Raw genomic sequence first — 22,120 nt, forward strand, 5'->3', positions numbered from 1 at the left:
AATTATGAAGTGATAACTAGTATAAACACGATATTTATTTACATCTTCTTTGTGCTGTTACCTTGAAACACTTCATATGTGGCGATGCATTTGTTTACTTTAAGTGAGTTTGAAAGTGAGGTGGCAGGAGGGGCAGAGGTGCAGCATGCTCTTAGCACTCCCTCGTGAGCAGAAAATGAGTTTAATATTCTAGTCCTGTGTTCTATGGCATAAAACATATTAAGCTGATCAGAACAGATTTCTTCTGCCTGATAAGAAAATACTTGGAGGAAATGTAGGATTCCCACAAGTAACGATGCTTTAACAATGTGAAAAGCGTGAATGCTCTCATTCCTTCTGTCTTCGAAAATAACTTGTATAAAAGGGTGAAATCTACAATTTGCATGATAAATTCGAGGTGTGTGGTCGACATCACTGCTGTCTTGGATTGGATGAAGTGGATTTTTTAAACCGGGCAGGGTTCTTTGTCAGGGTGGAACTGTATATTCCTGTACACACCCAAGGTGTAGCTGTTTTTTTTTGCAGTGCGCCATGGCTGGCTGCAGGAGTGGTCATGAGCAGTCTGCAACTGGAGGCTCAGCCTGTGATGGGCGGTTAAGAAAAAGGAATGAGCCGACCTGTCTGCTCTTGTTTGCGGTAACTAGGTCTTGTGGAGTGACCATTGTGCGGTGAGTCGGAGTAGAAGCTGACGTGTGTTGCGTGAGAGAAGATTCGAAATGACAGGTTTTTACGTTAGACGTATTGATAACACTCCGGATTCCCACCGTGACTGGGGTGGTGCACCCTGGCATACACGTGCATCCACAACTGTGGCTCTGGGAGTAATTTTCACAGACCTTACAGCGTTCACACCAGTGGCATATGAGGGAATTGGCAGCGCTTGTGGACATCGGGACATGATGTGCGACTGTTTCAGCAATCTCTGACATATAGCCATGACAACTGGGTACTGGTTTAAGTGTGTCATGTTTACTGCTACTCGGTACATCGCAGTGGACTCTCTTGCAGTGGTATTTGCTGTGACCTCCACCCTGGGCCCTTACTCCTTCCGAATGTAGTGGAGGGACCCAGTTTAGGAATTCTTTAAAAACCCAATCACAGTCTCAAATACCCAATTGATCAGTTGATCGTTTCCGATAGTTGTATTGCAAGCATGCATCTGTCCGTCCATTCCCACAAACTGTTTAAAGACATAGCATGCAACTCAGCCGAATTTGAAATTTTGAGTTACCTCCAAGGTGATGGAGTTACTACCAAAAGACCTAAGTCTGCCAATATCCACCGATAGGAGGCAAGGGAAACAAAAATCCAGTACGGTTTGGAAGCGAGGTGGTTTCATGATCAAATCCTGCCATATATTCCAATACTATTAACTACCACTAGAAATCACTGGAAAACTGTCCCATTAGCCAAACACTCTGAGATAATGAGGGGATATTTCTAAGTCATCCACAGCTCCAGGTTTCCCAGGTAAGTGCTGATTTGTTTGCAGTCGATCCAACTGCGATCAATGGTGTGTGCACAGCTGGCCAGTGGCATACTGCAGCACGTGACTGTTTGAGAAGAAAGAGAGAGAGACAGAGGGAGTGTATGTGTTTTGACAGGAATTTCTCGGGTATCAAGTACCAAAGGAATGCCGCCCCCTGACGCGTTTTTCGGGGATTAACGTGACATCCGGTCTTTGTGCCACACGGGGCTGCTGGATGGGCAGTACAGCAGTTGCGAAGCCCCAAATGGGCGTAGTATGGTCTCTTGGCCACCACACACTTCGTTCCTGCAGGCGGCGGACAGTGCGTGCTTTGCAATCTAAAGATTTTTAACGGTGTAGTTATGTGTGATGAGTGTTTCATGATGGTATTCTATGTGTGATCGAAATTAAAAAGGTGATCGATTTAATTAATTCATTTTCATGTATTTTACAAGACCTGCATATTTTTAAACAACAGAGAATGCTAAGCAAGAGAGATAGAATTTTTTATAAATAAATAATATACATTTTGCTGTGTAATTGAATTTCCTGTCTGAGACCCTTCCTCTTCACCACAGAACCAATACGCAGTGGGTGTGCAGGGGGGGGGGGGGGGAGTGGGTGAGGGGAGGGGAGGGGTGGGCTGGGGGATTTACCACAGGCTGAGGGGTTAATTAATTGGTCAATTTAATTAACTGGTAAATCTAGCTGATAGAGTGGGAGGGGGCTATTCAAATAACTCAGGCCCGAAAGTGTAGTTGTATCAGTGAGTAGGAGGTGGAGGGTTAGAGGTTTCCAGAGGGGTTGCGAGGAGGATGGGGAGGGGGGAGGGGAGGGATGGGGGAGGTTTCTGAAAAGGATGGATTATCCCCAGGGCGTCATAATTAGCTTAGCAGAACAATACGTTAAGGACCTGTCAATCAAAAGAAAACAATAGGTTTGCACCTGAATGTATGCTTGCCCTGATGTAGGCAACCTGTACCAACAAATTTTTCTAATGCCAACCGTGCCCCTCTACTCTCTACATTACTAAACTGGTGATCTCTTGATGTTTCAGAATGTCTTACCAACTGATCCCTTCTGCTAGCCACAAATTTCTTCTCTCCCCAGTTTTATTAGGTATCTAATCATTAGTTACATGATCTACCCATCTGATCTTCAGCATTACTAGTCTACATTTTATGTCCTCTCTCCTTCTGCCATCATTAGTTATTTTACTGCCCAAACCTTAAAAGTCTTTGTTTGTGCTCCCTGAATACTAATTCCTACTCCAAATTTTTCTTTGGTTTCTGCTTGTTCAGTGTACAGATTGAATAATACTGGGGACAGGCTACAGTCTTGTCTCACTCACTTGTCAACCACTGCTTTCCTTTCATCCCCCTGGACTTCTATAACGTGTCTGGTTTCTGTACCAGTTGTAAACAGTCTTTTGCTGCTTGTATTTTACACCTGCTACCTTCAGAATTTCAAAGAGAGTGTTCCTGTCAACATTGCCAAATGCTTTCTTTATGTCTACAACTGTTATAAGTGTAGGTTTGCGTTTCCTTAACCTATCTTCTTGTCTGGTGTTAAATGTAAACACTGTAATAGTGAAAAATCCCTTATGTTTAGTGAGGACATAATAAGTAAGAGAAGATGCCTATCCACCAAAATTGTTGTAGAATGTCAAGTGTGTAATGGAACAAAGTGTACAATGTCACCACCTTGCTTATGACACGAGGTGTATTATGTAGGGAGGAGACCAGCCCAGATATTCTGTACTTTGATGGATCTCCCACAGCACCTTTCAAATTTCACAGACATTTTCATAATGCCGTAACAGTAGAATCTATGCGAAGGACGGCAAAAGAAACTACACGTATTTGTCAGTCCACTGATATTGTTGCTGCATTGGATGGTTCATGGCAGAAGAGGGCCAATACATCACTGAGTGGGGCTGTCACAGTTACTTCTGTATACTCAGGCAAGGCGCTGGACAATAAATGTCTGACAAAACACTGCCAAGGCTGTGCCAATAACATAAATGATTACAAACGTGACAGAAACTTTGAAGGTGTGGAAAAGAAGGGCGCATTCTCTATTTTTTATAGTGGGTCAGCTGCTATACCCAGCCTGCGATAAACCCACTAAATAGTGATGTGAAAGGTTCAATAGTGTTATGGCAGCCAGACCATATGGAAAAATTGAAGTAAAAATGGAATGTGTAGGTAATGTGCAGAAGAGAATGGGGGCAAGACTCTGCAAGGACATGACAGGAAAAAAAAACTCTGATGGCAAAGCAATTGGCAGACAAGGCAGACTTATCAAATCATAAATGGAAAACAGCCAAAATGTCAGTGAGATGAGAAAAGTAAATTGGGTAACTCTGTTTCACAGAATATCCGCTGATGAGCATCCATGGCACAGTTTCTGCCTAAAAGGAAACACTCCATGGTGCAAGTAAAATAGGTGTGAAGCAAATGCACAAACCCAATAGAAATGCACATCTCATGCAAGAAACAGTTATGATTGATTCTTGAGTTTCCCTCGGCGTATTTGATAATCAAAATATCCACGGGTGTACTGCCGGTCTACAGTGTCCAACGGGCACAATATTTCGGCGATCATACATGTCGCCATCATCAGGTGAACTGACGGACTGAGCTCCTGTGAACGTGCCGGCACGGAGATCCGTACGCTATGGCTGTTCAGAGGGAACTGGGTTCGGTCGCGGCGGCGGCCGATTTAAATACCCTCCGCCCGCGGCGCGCTCCCTCCGCTCCCCGCGCCGCGGGATCGCGGTGGAACAGATTGCGTCGGCATCTGAGATGACGTCGGTGTGATGGCTATGTCCGCCGTGGTCGTCACAACTATACGTTTGCTCGATTTACTCTTGATTAACCCAATCGCTAGTTCCCAAGCCTTGCTAAGACTATAGCCACAGTCACGGTTTATGAGGTCGTCATTGCTGCGAATTTCGATGGCCTCTCTAACAACGCTGTCCCAGTATCTCGACGTCTGTACCAGAATCCTCGTGCGTTCATATTCCATAGCGTGATTTTCCGACAAACAATGTTCAGCGACCGCCGACTTGCTCGGATACATCAGTCGAGTGTGCCTCTGGTGTTCACGGCATCGATCCTCGACGGTACACATCGTCTGACCAATATACGACTTGTCACATTGACACGGAATCTGGTACACGCCGGCCTTCCTCAAACCGAGGTCATCTTTGGCGCTCCCCACCAGTGCACGAGTTTTATTCGGAGGACAAAACACAGTTCCGACCCGATGTTTCTTCAAAATGCGGGCGATTTTCCCCGAGAGTGCGCCTGTAAATGGAATAAATGCAGTGCCTACCTCCTCCCTCGTGATTTCATCCATCTCCACGGGTTGTGCTGTAGTGGGTGGACGGAGAGCACGTTGAGTCTCCCACTCTGAGTACCCTTTTTTATGATGGAACTAAAACCACTACATGGAGATCTTTCAGATTCTAGACACCTGGAAAAATGTTTACATGGCAAACACAGTATACAAATGAATGCTTCAGTTGTTGCATTTGGGAATGCTTGCCAAAAACTGTTTTTGTTGGCATGTCAGCTTTTCAGATTGCTGTGATGGCCACCATAATATTTTTAATGATGGCAGTGACAAGCAGATTAAAATCTGGGGACAGTATAAAAAGTGGGCTGCTGTGAGTGGACAGGTAACATGTCACTGAAGATGGAAAAACTTGCTGAAACATAAGAAAGGAGACCAGAAAACAGAGAAAAGAAACAAAACTATATAATATGAAAAATGACAACCACAATCAACAATCTATAGCTAGAATGTTTTGCCATGTTATTATTGAGAAGAAAATGTGATGAAAATTAGTTTCAATTTTCCATAATGAGCAGTTTTATGTACTTAGGTATAATTATGTAATCCATTATTAAAGCTACAAAAACAAAATTTTGCATGAATAATAATATAGTGATTGCCTACATAGTGAACCACTTTTTTCAGCAATGTATTAATATTTTATGTTGGAGCAGTCATATTTAATTAATTTATTAGAAGAAAAAAATTAAGTTCTAAAACAGCATTTTTTTAAAGAGACACAAAACAACAAATCGGTAAATATTCCTGTTTTACTGTATCAAGATGATAGTTAAAAGAAAAAAATTGTTTTCATCTTTCATGTTGAGTAGTATGGAAGTACATTGTAGCTAAAATAAAAATTGCACCTAAATAAGTATGTACGATAAAATCAGCATTCACTCTACTATGTATTCCAAAGTTTTTAATTTTTTTACATGGGGGTCAAAATATGGGCTACTAACTGCTTGGTTTAAGTTTCATTCCACTATCCATTAAAGTTTTTGAATTATTAAATTTTAAAATACTAGTAAAAACTACTGGCTGTGACATACCCTTCCCATTAAATACACTGAGAAAACACTTAATTTTTAACTAAGTTACACAGCTTGCTATGCACAATTATTTCTAGTGAAGGGGAACAGGTTTCTTGGTAAAATGTTGCAAACTCTGCAAATTCTCTGGTTGGGGAATTTTTTTAAAAACGTATATCATCATTTTACAGCTGTTGTCAATATAACTGCTATGATAAATTAATATTGTTGTGTCACATATTATCAGTGAATTATAAATCAAAAAATTAAACATTTCTGTGTTTTTCTGTAACCTTTATAGGTGTCTTATTTTTGTTGCAGATGGAAAATGTCTTGCATGCACCTACAGGGCAAAGTTCATAGAAATTTCTGTGGGAATCAGCCACAATGTGGATGAACTACTAGTCGGCATTCTCAACCAAATTCGACTGAAAATCCTGCACACAGTCATTTCTGAGCGTGAAAGCTCAACTCACTGGTATAAGAGCCGTGGCGTTGTCCGTGCAAGTATGAAAGCCCGCCAGATGTTTACATGGCTATTTGGAAAAGAAGATTCCAAGTTCAAAAATTGTGAGAATCTCCATGTTCTTTAAGTTGATGAGGTATGAAGTGCAATACAATATTGTAAATAAGTTTCATCTAAGAATAAAATATTTATATGGCATAGTAGACTCTGGTTGTGCTTTTCATCACCACTAAGAGTTCATCTGTCTTTCAGATATTTAGTTTAGATTCTTTTTCAACTTTAAAGCCTATTTTGTCAGTCCTTGAATATTGTTGACAGTTTACAAAGTGGTGATACACTATTTGAATAGCAAATCCCTGTCAAAAGGTCAACAAAAAAATTCTTCCATATATTTTGCAAATGATGAAAAGTACTGCCTCAATTTCATGAAGAAATTAATACAAGAACTTTTGTTAATAAAATGAGTGAAAAAATAGATGGATGTAATTGTACAGAAAATTTATACTGCAAGAATACATGTTCAAAATATATTTACAGCATGATATATGTAGTTGACAAGTCCACAATAGATGACCATAAGGTTTATCTTTGTTTAGTAGATAGCTATTGTTGAATGAAATGTCATTCATATACTAAAATACTGAAAATAGCATTAAGTTGAGAAGTGGACCATATCCCTTTGTGAAGATTGAAAGTTGGTCCTTAATAAGTTACCTGAGGTCACCTGAACCTCAAAGCCACATTCTAACTGGTGCTGAAGACATATATGCCAAAATAAGGAGTTCTGATAATATATACTTGCCTTTCTTACTTTAAGAACTGTAAGCACTATACATTTTTGATATACTGTATATGACACCTATTATTTAGAAAGAAAAAGACCATCATTTTGACTAAATTTTGATCACAAACATTATCATATTTCCACATAAAAAACAAATAAATAATTAATAAAAGAATCCATATATATATATATGCTGGTCCCTTACATCACAATGAAATTGAAGTGTAGCTTGAAGGAAGAATAGTATGTGAGTTCAAATGAAACCTAACAGTGCCTTTTAGTACATTTTTATTACAGTTTATAACTTATAGAGTTTGATTTCTATTTAGTAATTTAATATAACAAGAGTAAGTAGCCATTAAATAAAGTGAGTGGATAGGATTTTGTTAGAAATTAGTGTATTATTTTTTATTCATTGTGTGCTGATACAAAATTAAAATGAATTATGACACTCTGCAATGAAGTAGCATGAAGTAAATAAAAGTGAGTGTACATTATTGAGAGATTGCATTGTTTGCTTGTTGTGAAAAGAAAAACACATGTAACTGCTCTACATCCTTCAACAACAATAATAAAGGTGCTAAACAACTAATAATTCATCACTATTTCATTAAAATTAATTTCTTTGTAACTTAGACAAACTCTTTAGGAAGCTCAAATACTTAATTTCTTTAACATTCTCATTCATCTGCTGGTAAAAAGAATGCTTTTGTCTTATTCTTCTGAAAGTTTAATTTTTTAAATTATAGTGTCTGCTTCAAACAGTATATCCATGCAGTTAGTCACATTGTCAATGGTTATCATTGATTATTATTTCCATACATTCATCAATAAAATTGAGTTCATGTGTCATGACAATACTACAATTAATACAATATTTATTCTGATATGATTATAATACTAAGAATGTATCACATCTAGTGCTAGAACTAATATGTTGTGTCAGATTTTCATTAGTGCAGTAATTTATCACTTAGTATTAGGAATGTATGGTTAAATAAATAAGAAGAGGTCATAAATGTAATGTGCCACACAGTGACCAATGGCACATTATTGTAACAGTTATGTACAGAGTGTAAAAGCAGAAACAATAAAGTTTATTTCAAATTTTATGAATTTTACTTTGAAACATTCCTGATAATATAAAGGGGAACAGTAAAAGGTATGATCTGCTTACAATGTTCTTGAAAATAAGAAACAGGTTAGGTGTATTAGTATCAGTGGTGTGAGTATGTTGCCTGTCAAGCTGTGTATGTGTTTCCTAATTCATTCAGTACATATGAGAAAATCATGGCTTCCACAAGAATGAATGGTCAAGATAAATGTAAATAATGTGTGACTAGGGCCTCCCGTCGGGTAGGCCATTCGCCGGGTGCAAGTCTTTCGATTTGATGCCACTTTGGCGACTTGCGTGTCGATGGGGATGAAATGATGATGATTAGGAAAACACAACAGCCTTTGCTTGAGCAATTCTACTCCTCACTCCTGCCTTGCTCTTTCCATCCCTGGTGGCATTTAAAAGCAGCCTTTGCTTGAGCAATTCTACTTCTCACTTCTACCTTGCTCTTCCCATCCCTCATGGCATTAACTGATGTAATTTTTTGATTCCGGAAGGCTCCTGGCTTTGAATCGTTTCCTAAGACTATATCCACTATTTGATTGTGTCGTAAGTAACGTGACTTAGGTATCGATATTAGTTCTCTGATTCTGTCAGGTAGCAGTTCCTTTTTCAATAGAAGGTACGGAGAAAGTAAGGTAGAAGCGTTGGGAATCGAGTTGATAACATCCTGAAATGTGTAAATGTATTTGTCCGAATCTCTATGTTTCTTGTGGCAGTACAATCTGCATAGTTTACGTATCTCTTTCATAATGCGTTCAGCTGGCTTTGAAGAAACATGATAGCAGGAAATGTAAATGGATTTGATTTTCCTGCTCGAGAGAGTGCGAGTCCAGTAACTTGACTTAAATTGCGGACCGTTGTCTGAAATGACCTTGTCAACGTGAACAACTTTTGTTAAAAAATTCTTAACAAAGGCGGCGGACACAGTTTTGTTGGTAGCACTACGCAAATGTGTGAATGAAACAAATTTCGACGTGAGCACCACAGCTAAGAAAACATAAGAGAAGCCTTGTGTGCTGGTAACAATATGGCCGTATAAGTCAACGGCTGCTAGATGTAATTTCACAGGAATGATCAGATACAGCTGAGTATAAAAGGAAGATATTGTTGTCTTGGCTTTCTGACATAATTTGAACTTCATAAGAACACGACGAATGCATTTCTCTATGTTAAAGAAATAAGACGTTTGACGAAGAATTAAACAGCATTTGCGGGCTCCATAATGAGCGTAACTGAGATGTGTGAACCCTACAAGTTCGTTAACTAGATGCTCGGGAATGCCGACTCGCGAGGTAGAACAGTCAGATGTTAACCGTTTAAACAAGATGGTGTTCCGAACGAGGTAGTAGAGTCTGATAGAAGGTTTGTTTTTGTCGTGCCATTGCCGTTTGATGTCTTTCCAGATCGGATCCCTGTCTTGCTCTTTAGCAATGTCGGTCATCGCCGAAGAAGAAGTTTTCGAAAGCTACCTGTTGAATGCACAACACACTGAAATTGGTTGTTCAACAGAATTTTGTCATGCCACACAGAGTACTACCAAGTGAGCGAGATAATGCATCAGCGACAATATTTTCAACACCGGGAAAATAGATGACCGTAAAGCGAAATTCTTGTAAATACATAGCCCAACGATGTAAACGCTCATGAGAAAGTTTTGCGAACATAAGAAGTTGCAGCTCTCTGTGATCAGTATAAATCTTGTCAAATAAGAAGTGTCGGAATTTGGCAAAGGCCCACACGACTTTTAAATTGACAAATTGTTGTTGGCTTCCGTCGTGTCAGAACTAGTTGGAGCTTTTTGCCGCTAAGTTGGTACAAACGTGGGATATCGAGAGCCCTGTAGTGCACAAAACGAAGGAAAAATTTGACCAAACAGAGAAAACGTCTGACTTGTCGTTTTGAAGTGCGTGTGGTGATGTCACAGATAGCTTGCAACACATCCGAGTCAGGTTCAGTGCCAGAAACATATATGACGTGACCCAAAAATTTGATGCCATATTTGTCAAATTCAGATTTGCTGAGGTTGACTCTAGCACAATGGGTCAGAAAAGACTTGTAGCAAAGAATTCAAGGTATCGTTGTGCTCATCCCGCGTCTTTTCGGATATGAGAACACCATCGACATAAGTGGTAATATTATTTTTCAAATGCTCTGGTAAAATAGAATTTAAATCTCTAATGAATACTGTAGACGAAATATTTAATCCAAAAGGAAGTTTACGGAACTGATAGCATATTCCAAAACAGAGGAAGGCCATATATTTGCGGCAATTAGGGTGCAGTTCAATCTGCCAGAAACTATATTTTAAATCAAGGGAGGAGAAAACTGTGACGCCATGAAATTTTTGATGAATCTCCTCCTAGGTTTGCGGTCTATCGGTTTCTGGTATAATGTTGTTGATTTGTCTCGAATCGAGAACAAGCCTCAGTGAACCAACTTTCATTCGCACAATATGAAGCGGACTGTTATAAGGACTGGCTGCCGGCTCAATAATACCATGTTGAAGAATGGAATTCATTTCTTCTTTGACTTTCAGACGATAAACAAAAGCAATGGTGTAGTGTCGTCTAACAGAAGTACTGCGTGGCTTAACTCGAAATTCATAAAGAAAACCACGAACAGTGCCAGGTACATGATCAAAAACGTGAGCATGAGTTCGTAAGATTTCCCGTAATTGTTGTTTATGAAAATCAGAGGTGGCTTTACAATTGTCAACTTTGTTCTGAATCGTGTCGAAAATGTCAGTCACAGTGCCACCATCGTTCTGCTCACGGTACGGGTCAGCAGAATTAAATGTGTGATGTAACAGTTGATATTTCTATTTGAGGAAAGAAAATGCAGGCGATTGACATCTTGTTCCTCGGTAGAGAGGCTCTGATCAAAATTTAAAAATATCATATTGTCGTCGTAATACAGGAGTTGTTAAATCCAGCATTGCTTTATGCCTGTTTAAGAAATGACGGAAGTTGTTAAAAGTGGAACGATAAGAAAGTTAGCGAAAAACGTGTGACCTTGAGTAGAAAATTGTAAATGAGTTTGAAATTTTACTTCAACGCTTGTACCAGGTAGAGCACCATTTATTTCGATTTTGTAACATCGCACAAGAATCATCAAAAATGCAGCGGTTGGATGCTGCGTCACTGACGGGAATAACAAGAGAACCAGAATCCAGAACCGCTTTTAATACGGGTTTGCCTACTTGAATGGTAATAACAGGATAATAAAGATGCTTCAGAGGCTGGTCAATTTCACGTAACAGTAAATCCATGATGTCTTCTAAGCGGATCATATGCTCTAAATGTGTGCAGAATGCGGTGTACCCTGTGTTGGCGCAGCATCGGCATAATCTGACGCCTGGCCCGCTAGTCATTGTTGTATAGCGTCTGCACCGTTCGGTGCGTTGGCAGAAGCGACTTCAATTATTTGAACAGTGCGCTGAGGTTCTGAATGATTTAGATTACCTTGTCGCGGGTGAAAATGTGAATCTGGTTCAAATGGCTCTGAGCACTATGGGACTTAACTTCTGAGGTCATCAGTCCCCTAGAACTTCGAACTACTTAAACCTAACTAACCTAAGGACATCACACACATCCATGCCCGAGGCAGGATTCGAACCTGCACCGTAGCGGTCGCGCGGTTCCAGACTGTAGCGCCTAGAACCGCTCGGCCACACAGGATGGCGAATCTGGTTCATTTAAGCATAAAGACTAGTTGTTATTAAAGTGCCCTTTATTCCTGTAATTATGATTAAAATGTGCCCGCATCTCGTGGTCGTGCGGTAGCGTTCTCGCTTCCCACGCCCGGGTTCCCGGGTTCGATTCCCGGCGGGGTCAGGGATTTTCTCTGCCTCGTGATGGCTGGGTGTTGTGTGATGTCCTTAGGTTAGTTAGGTTTAAGTAGTTCTAAGTTCTAGGGGACTGATGACCATAGATGCTAAGTCCCATAGTGCTCAGAGCCATTTGAACCATTTTTTTTTTATTAAAATGTCTGTTTCCCTGTTTATTTCCACTATGACCTTGCAAGTGCTAGGCATTGCCGTAAGTGTTTTCTGGTGCGGCTGCTGTCTGTCTGTAGTTACTGAAATTGTTCTTGTACAAAATTATTGCCATAATCATAATGTGAGAATGCTTGCTGCTGTGACGCCTATGCATATTACCGAAAATATGATCGTATGAGGTATCAGACGAAATATATGACAGGGTTGAGGATTTCTTGATAGGGAGGATGCAACATATTATCTTTGATGGAGAGTCAGCAACAGATGTAGAAGTAACTTTGAGTGTACCCCAGGGAAGCATGTTGTGTCCTTTCTGCTATTCATGACCTATATTAATGATCTTGCAGACAATCTTGGTAGTAACCTCACACTTTTCACAGATGATGCAGTTATCTACAACAAAATACAGTTAGAACAAAGCTGTATGAAATGTTCAGTCAGACCTGGATAAGATTTCAAATTAGTGCTTTAAATGTTCAAAACTGTATGATGTGCATTTCAAAAAAAAAATAGTATCCTATGAAAATAATATTAGTGAGTCACAGTTTGAATCTGGGTATAACACTTACTAGTGGAATGACCACATAGGCTCATCCATGGGTATAGCACTAAGGGAACTGCAATCAGTTTACAAAGGAGATTGCTTACAAATCACTTGTGTGACACATTCTAGAATACTGTTGAAGTGTATGGGACCCATACGAAATGGACTGAATGTATATGGAGAAGGACAGGCCAAATGGGCACAGGTTTGTTTGACCCATGGGAGAGTGTCTCTGAGATGTTGAAAGAACTGAACTGGCAGAAACAGATAGACAGAATAGCACAGACAGAAAGTGCCCCAAGAAATTCTACTAAAAAAGTTTCAAGAACAGGCTATGCATATGCTACAACCCTGTACATATTGCTCCCACAGCGATCGTGAGGATAAGATTAGATTCATTGAGTCACTAAAAATTAAAACACTCTCAAGGGAGGTCTGTTTAATAAACTGAAGGGCTCTGGTAATGGCTATTATCTTTGCTCTAAAAACACTACATGTTGTCCAGTGGGAAATTTAACAGCATATGGTTTTAGAGCCTGCAGCGTAAAGGATGTTAGCATCCTGATACTGCGAAGAACTGAGAGAAACAGATACTGGAAGGTCATGGGGATGACTTAAACTTTAGGCCCTTGAAACAGATTTGTCCTAGGAGACCTGGGGAATATATAAAGAACAAATCCTAAAGTGGAATTGGTGGAGGTCCCATCAGAAAGTCAAGACATGTTCAGGAGATCGTCCCCCTTCTGTGAAAAAAGAATGTATTTGATAATTAAATGATTTGGATATTGTTATATGGTGACTGCTTGTGCATAGGTGAGCAAGAGTTGGTGCCATCAGAACTAATAAGTACATCCCCACTTCAGTGAGGAGACCACCTATAGGGCTAGTCTGGAAGGTGCCAGTAGCTAGTCTGAGCCCACGATGAAGTAGTGGGACCAATAATTTCAAACACAAATGTGCCATTGAACTGCAAAATGCAATCATAGTCCAATTGCGATGACATCAGGTCATGCTAAATACAGTCCAAAAATGTAGAGCTCTGAGTTGGAGTTAACTGTGGTACAACAGCAGAAATGAATGACTCATGTTTTTGTGGAAGAAAACTGGAAGCTGTTGGAAAACTTCCACATGAAGGCCTTCCAGATGGCTCCTTGTAGCTGACGTTTAGTCAAGGCGACAGATTGGGAGCTATACCACATTCAAAAGTTGTCAACATACAGAGGTGGGGGGTGGGTAGGGGGATCTGATAGAGGTCACTAGTCCAGAGTCGCTGATAAGGAAGAACATAACACTCGGCACAGAGCTCAGCAACATAACAATTCTTAAATGAAAGGGTTGAAAGAGCCCCAGTCAAGGGAGGGTTTAGTGTGATGCAATGGCACGACGCAGTGTCATATGCCTTGTGTGAGTCAAAAAAGACTAAAATGAGGTGTTAGCATTGTGCAAAAGCCTTTTGAATTGCTTTATCCAACCTAACCAAATTGTTGGTTTTGGGTCCTCTCTCCTCAAAACTTACAGGATGACAAAAGGCCATGTTATTCGAGAATCTATCACAATCATTTGAGCTCCCATATTTTCAAGCAGTTTACAAAGCATGTGGGTTAATTTAATTGGTCAGAAGCTGTCAATGGACATCAGGTTTTTCCACGGTTTAAGGATTGTAGTGATGACACTATTTCTCCATTGTAAAGAGAAAATATCATATAGCGAAATACAGTTAAAGACTCCAAGTAGAGGGAGTCGGTGAGTCACACGCAGATAGTGGATTGTCCAATTATAAATGAAACCAAGTGCCTGGGACTGTATCATGTGATGATTCAAGAGCACTAAGCGGTTCTCAGTCAATGAAAGGTTCATTATTTAATACAGAGTTGTGGGGAGTAAAGAACAGAAGGATCTCTTCAACTCGGCATATCCAGATAAGAAGACGACACAGGCATTCTGGCAAAGTGGGTTGGGAAGTGTTCAGTAGGAAACAACACATTAGTAGAAGTATTACCTTGAAGGAGGAAATCTGAAACAGTTGTTGATCTTTGGTGGCCAAGGAGGTTGAAAGGCTTGGCCCACATCTGAGATGAAGAGGAATGTGTTACTGAAGGAGAAGATGTAGCATTCATCGTATTCCTTCTTGCTGTTTAATTAGGTAGATGGGTACAGAGCCTGTTAAAAGGGCTGAGAGTGGTCTGTAAAAGATGTCACTTGAGTTATTGTAAAGCCCTGTGACAGCCCTGAACAGATGTAGCAATGTCTTCGGTCCAACACGGTACTGGCCACCAGTGGAGAGGGCCATAAAAAGGGTGATAGCAGTTCCAGCAGTCTGACAGCCCCGACAGTACAATCTGCTGATGGCAGTAGTGTACAATTGCCAGATGGTGCTTTGAAGAGGCCAATATGGGAATTTGTTCCTTAGGCAGTGACAGGGAATGGACAGAATCACCAGAAAGTGATCACAAACACGAAGAGCACCACATAGAGACCATTATAGAGAAACCACAAGATTGGGGGGGAGAGATTGTAAGGTTAATAGCCAAAAAGGTGTCATGGGTGGCACTTAAGTGCGCAGGGCACTACAATTGGGAGACACAGATGAATATCAGAAATAAGTTGATCATCAACAGACCCATACTAGATGACACAGTACTTCCCCATAGGTGTGGTATGTGTTGAAATCCACATGTCGGAGAAAGGATGGGGGGTGACTTGTCAGATTAAGATGACCATCTTCCCCAACTGGGGGCAAATAAATGCATGACATGATTGCTGGGGTCGTTCACATTCACACTACTACTGCTTCTGGTGTGATACGGAGGGATTACACTCTCAAATGATCAGTATCAACGAATGTACAGACCCCTCCTGATGTTCTCTCAAGACTAGTCAGTTCTAACACAAGCCATGGTAACCTTAAAGTGTTGGAGAATGATTATCAGTAAAATGCATTTCTTGGAGGGCAATACAGATCACGGAAGGTGACTTTAGTTGTTGTAGTTGTAGCAGGTGACAATAATATTCATTGCACTTCCATTGAATCATCATGTTAAGAATGTCCTGGAATTGTATGAAGGGGCTGTGCCCCAGTGGGGATGGAACAACATAAATGAACATGAGTTCAGAGTCCAATAGTATGTGGATCTGCTGCCTCTGGGGCTAAGAGAGTAATCTTTCTATCACGGGTTTCTTCTTCTTGTGCTTAACTACTTTAGAGGGTGCTCTAGCACAGCTTATTTTTGTGAGGCTATGAGTGGAAGAGAAGAGGGTGGATCTGGAACTGGCAGTCTGTACATAGCTCCTTCATCCACTTGCTGGTGCCTGTTCACTGCTATGTAGATTTCCAGGAAGAGGGTTCCCTAAAGAGCACTCTGTCACTGGTAGAAACAGAGAAGGATGCTGCTTCTCCTCTGGGTGCAGGAAGTAGAGTTCCCCAAAGATGGTGCTGCAGGTACTACAAGAGGGCAGGGCCTACTGCACCAAAAGGGCAAATTTACTTGCATGTTAACCAGAGATTGTTGTTTTTGTTGTTGTGGTCTTCAGTCCTGAGACTGGTTTGATGCAGCTCTCCATGCTACTCTATCCTGTGCAAGCTTCTTCATCTCCCAGTACTTACTGCAACCTACATCCTTCTGAATCTGCTTAGTCTATTCATCTCTTGGTCTCCCTCTATGATTTTTACCCTCCAATGTTAAATTTGTGATCCCTTGATGCCTCAAAACATGTCGTACCAACCGATCCCTTCTTCTAGTCAAGTTGTGCCACAAACTTCTCTTCTCACCAATCCTACTCAATACCTCCTCATTAGTTACGTGATCTACGCACCTTATCTTCAGCATTCTTCTGTAGCACCACATTTCGAAACCTTCTATTCTCTTCTTTTCCAAACTAGTTATCGTCCATGCTTCACTTCCATACATGGCTACACTCCATACAAATACTTTCAGAAACGACTTCTGACACTTAAATCTATACTCGATGTTAACAAATTTCTCTTCTTCAGAAACGATTTCCTTGCCGTAGCCAGTCTACATTTTATACCCTCTCTACTTCGACCATCATCAGTTATTTTACTCACTAAATAGCAAAACTCCTTTACTACTTTAAGTGTCTCATTTCCTAATCTAATTCCCTCAGCATCACCCGATTTAATTTGACTATATTCCATTATCCTCGTTTTGCTTTTGTTGATGTTCATCTTATATCCTCCTTTCAAACACTGTCCATTCCGTTCAACAGCTCTTCCAAGTCCTTTGCTGTCTCTGACAGAATTACAATGTCATCAGCGAACCTCAAAGTTTTTACTTCTTCTCCATGAATTTTAATACCTACTCCGAATTTTTCTTTTGTTTCCTTTACTGCTTGCTCAATATACAGATTGAATAACATCGGGGAGAGGCTACAACCCTGTCTCACTCCTTTCCCAACCACTGCTTCCCTTTCATGCCCCTCGACTCTTATAACTGCCATCTGGTTTCTGTAAAAATTGTAAATAGCCTTTCGCTCCCTGTATTTTACCCCTGCTACCTTCAGAATTTGAAAGAGAGTATTCCAGTTAACATTGTCAAAAGCTTTCTCTAAGGTTAGTATTGCCTCAGGTGTTCCAACATTTCTACGGAATCCAAACTGATCTTCCCCGAGGTCCGCTTCTACCAGTTTTTCCATTCATCTGTAAAGAAATCGCGTTAGTATTTTGCAGCTGTGACTTATTAAACTGATAGTTCGGTAATTTTCACATCTGTCAACACCTGCTTTCTTTCGGATTGGAATTATTATATTCTTCTTGAAGTCTGAGGGTATTTCACCTGTCTCATACATCTTACTCACCAGATGGTAGAGTTTTGTCAGGACTGGCTCTCCCAAGGCCATCAGTAGTTCTAATGGAATGTTGTCTACTCCCGGGGCCTTGTTTCAACTCAGGTCTTTCAGTGCTCTGTCAAACTCTTCATGCAGTATCTTATCTCCCATTTCGTCTTCATCTACATCCTCTTCCATTTCCATAATATTGTCCTCAAGTACATTGCCCTTGAACCCTCTATATACTCCTTCCACCTTTCTGCCTTCCCTTCTTTGCTTAGAACTGGGTTGCCATCTGAGCTCTTGATATTCATACAAGTGGTTCTCTCCTCTCCAAAGGTCTCTTTAATTTTCCTGTAGGCAGTATCTATCTTACCCCTAGTGAGACAAGCCTCTACATCCTTACATTTGTCCTCTAGCCGGGATGGCTTAGCCATTTTGCACTTCCTGTCGATCTCATTTTTGAGACGTTTGTATTCCTTTTTGCCTGCTTCATTTACTGCATTTTTATATTTTCTCCTTTCATCAATTAAATTCAATATTTCTTCTGTTACCCAAGGATTTCTATTAGCCCTCGTCTTTTTACCTACTTGATCGTCTGCTGCCTTCACTACTTCATCCCTCAGAGCTACCCATTCTTCTTCTACTGTATTTCAATTAAATTCCCACCTTTTTGCAGTTTCTTCAGTTTCAATCTGCAGTTCATAACCAATAGATTGTGGTCAGAATCCACATCTGCCCCTGGAAATGTCTTACAATTTAAAACTTGGTTCCTAAATCTCTGTCTTACCATTATATAATCTATATGATACCTTTTAGTATCTCCAGGATTCTTCCAGGTATACAACCTTCTTTTATGATTCTTGAACCAAGTGTTAGTTATGATTAAGTTATGCTCTGTGCAAAATTCTACAAGGCGGCTTCCTCTTTCATTTCTTCCCCCCAATCCATATTCACCTACTATGTTTCCTTCTCTCCCTTTTCCTACTGACGAATTCCAGTCACCCATGACTATTAAATTTTCGTCTCCCTTCACTACCTGAATAATTTCTTTTATCTCATCATATATTTCATCTATTTCTTCATCATCTGCAGAGCTAGTTGGCATATAAACTTGTACTACTGTAGTGGGCGTGGGCTTCGTGTCTATCTTGGCCACAACACTGCGTTCACTATGCTGTTTGTAGTAGCTAACCTGGACTCCTATATTTTTATTCATTATTAAACCTACTCCTGCATTACCCCTATTTGATTTTGTATTTATAACCCTGTATTCACCTGACCAAAAGTCTTGTTCCTCCTGCCACCGAACTTCACTAATTCCCACTATATCTAACTTTAACCTATCCATTTCCCTTTTTAAATTTTCTAACCTACCTGCCCGATTAAGGGATCTGACATTCCACACTCCGATCTGTAGAACGCCAGTTTTCTTTCTCCTAATAACGTCGTCCTCCTGAGTAGTCCCCGCCCGGAGATCCGAATGGGGGACTATTTTGCCTCCGGAATATTTTACCCAAGAGGACGCCATCATCATTTAATCATACAGTAAAGCTGCATGTCCTCGGAAAAAAAATACGGCTGTAGTTTCCCCTTGCTTTCAGCCGTTCGCAGTACCACAACAGCAAGGCTGTTTTGGTTATTGTTACAGGGCCAGATCAGTCAATCATCCAGACTGTTGCCCCTGCAACTACTGAAAAGGCTGCCGCCCCTCTTCAGGAACCACATGTTTGTCTGGCCTCTCAACAGATACCCCTCCGTTGTGGTTGCACCTACGGTACGGCCATCTGTATCGCTGAGGCACGCAAGCCTCCCCACCAACGGCAAGGTCCATGGTTCATGGGGGGAACCAGAGATTACATTAAGGAAATGTTAGTAGTAAATACTTGAGGAACTGCTGATGAGTTGGTCACAGAAGTGGCAAAAGTTGATACCATTGGGATGTAATATATAGAATCACACTTAAGTCTGAGCTTCATAGTACGAGACATGACTGAAGACTTCAGCTTCTGGATGTTTCACGCTCCTCAGTTAGAATCGGGAGGATGATCATAATTGCGATTAATTCAGAAAGATGGTCTCATACGTGGTGGGTTTTCACAAAGCAGCCAACCACAGTCTCCACAATTTGAGTTGCTCATGAAGATGTACGCCTGAAACATTGGCACTTAAAGCACCATATTGGGGGTGTCAAATACAACTTCGCCACACAACAGTAGACCATAATTTTTACTTTCTCAGGAAGTGAATCCCCCTCAAAAGGAGGGTGAGTACTACAGTGCAATCTTGTTGTCTGGCAGCCTTACTTCTACATCTATAATTTACAAATCACTGTGAAATGCATGGCAATGTGACTATCCCATTGAACCAGTTACTAGGTTTTTTCCCACTCCATCCACGTATGGAATGCAGAAAGGATGACTGTTTAAATGCCTTTGTGCATGCTATAATTGATGTAATCTTGTCTTAATGATCTCTACGGCAGTGATACGTAGGTGGTTGTAGTATATTCTTAGGCTCATCATTTGAAACTGGTTCTTGAAAGGGGTAATTTAAATCCAAGTCTGTTAGTTCAGTTTCTTCATCATCACTGTGACACACTCCCATGGGTGAAACAAGCCTGTAACCATATATGCTGCCTTTCTCTGTTTATGTTAAACATCCCCTGTTAGTCCAATTTGATATGGGTCCCACACATGTGAGGAATATTCTAGGATAGGTAACATGAGTGATTTGTAAGCAGTCTCCTTTGTAGACTGATTGCACTTACCCAGAATCTACCAATAAACTCATGTCTACCACCTGCTTCACACGCGACTTAGCCTACGTGATCATTTCATTTCACATTGCTATGAAGTGTTACACCCAGGTATTTCTATGGCTTTGTCAATTCCAACTGTGACTCAGATATTATATGATACAACATCTTTTTGTTTTGTGAAGGGCACAATTTTACATTCGTGAACATTTAAAGCAATTTGACAATCTTTGCACCAATTTGAAATCTTATCAAGATCTGATTGAATATTTATGCAGCTTCTTTCAGACAGTACTTCATTATAGACAACAGCGTAAGTCTGAAATTGCTACTAACATTGTCTGGAAGGTCACTAATCTACTACATGAACAGCAAGGGCACCAACACACTTTCCCAGGGCATACCTGAAGTTACCTCTACATATGTCGATGACTCTCCATCCGCAATAACTTGATGTGTCATCCCTACCAAAAAAATCCTCATCTCTTGATACCCCACACGATTCTACTTTTTATAATAAGCATTGATGTGGTATTTAGTCAAATGTTTTTCATAAATCGAGAAATACTGCAATTACCTGACTGATGTTTCCAGAACCCATGTTGGGTTCTCATCATTTCAGGTGCAACCCAGAAACAGGGAGGAATAAGTTTCTGCAGTTTACTCGATTTCGGTTCCCTACCATAGTGTGGCCAAGAGAGGAAAGGCCATGATCTGCAGTGAAGCATTTAATTATGTTTGAAGTGGATGCCAGAGTCTGACGGACACCAGCTGATAACTTTTATTTTTTCATTGTGTGAGATACCCACCCTGATGCCACCTGCTCCAAATGAGGGCTCTCCCCTCGGGCAATGGCCACCTTGCTTTATCACTTCTACCTGGAGACCCTGTGTTCCAGGCAGACAGGCACCTATCCCTCAGTATATCACTGTATCTGATGACCCCCCCCACACGGAATGACTACCATGTTGCATATTGAGAAATCTTCCCCATATGGCCTTCATTTCTGTAAAAGTTTTGAAAATGTGGGTGTCAAACCCAGATGTGGGGAACCAGTATGAGTTAACCAAAATAAATGGTGTAAACTAAATACAATCAATGTCCAACAAACAGGCTACATTGTCCATGGGTATCTGTTCTGCAGGCCAAGTCTGAGAAAAGATGAAGTCACAGAGTGAGATTACGGCACAGGAAAGGAAGAAGTACTGCAATGGCTAAGGGCCTCCTGCAGATACTCAGCAACATTAAAATGTTACGATAATGCACACATTACAACAGTAGGTGGGAATACAAAAGGAACTTCATTATTCTTCTTTCAGTTCAATTCAGTCCAGAGAAAGGATGAATTGTGCTGCAACAAAAGTTTTCATTGCCTGGCTATTGACACAAAATTACTTCCAGGTAGAAAACTTAGCTGTCAAAGGAAACTGAAAATATTTTCATCTCAATGCCTATTCCACAGTCAAATTTTATGTAGAATGTTGCAGCATATGTAGTGTAAGGGAATAAAATACTTACCTATCATTGTTATAGTGTTTTAGATATTGGATTTACTTATTTGTAGATCAGCAGTATGTATGGAATTGAAGTACATGTTGACACTTACTCTATCTTCATCATCATGATTAACAGTGGAGTTGATACACAGGACAAACATATAAATCACCAGCTAACTACCACATGCTGGTGCTATTGCAGTTAATTACTTTTTATAGATGACAACATTTCTCACCATAGAGCTCAGTTGGTGAGGTTACAACTTGACTGTCATGGGAAGTAAGGTACTGGAACTGATTATCACTGCATTTATCTGGAGTGTGCTTGG

The 22,120-nt window shown here is 40.5% G+C and overlaps 1 protein-coding gene across 2 annotated transcripts in view; it reads left to right on the top strand.

Annotated features, from left to right (window-relative positions):
• Window positions 1-22,082, top strand: part of LOC126251681 (GTP-binding protein GEM-like) — a 517,230-nt gene extending 495,148 nt beyond the window's left edge. Inside the window, exons 4-5 of one of the 2 annotated variants that reach the window (XM_049952263.1) lie at window positions 6,163-6,443; window positions 22,011-22,082. In XM_049952263.1, the coding sequence (XP_049808220.1) occupies window positions 6,163-6,434 (272 nt within the window). In that variant the 3' untranslated portion in view covers window positions 6,435-6,443; window positions 22,011-22,082. Of the gene's footprint in view, window positions 1-6,162; window positions 8,199-22,010 lie in introns of those variants that run through there. The other variant, XM_049952262.1, reaches the window with a different exon arrangement.
• Window positions 22,083-22,120: the final 38 nt, after the last annotated feature.

The sequence above is a fragment of the Schistocerca nitens genome, chromosome 4 (assembly GCF_023898315.1).
Source record: "Schistocerca nitens isolate TAMUIC-IGC-003100 chromosome 4, iqSchNite1.1, whole genome shotgun sequence".
NCBI lineage: Eukaryota > Metazoa > Arthropoda > Insecta > Orthoptera > Acrididae > Schistocerca > Schistocerca nitens.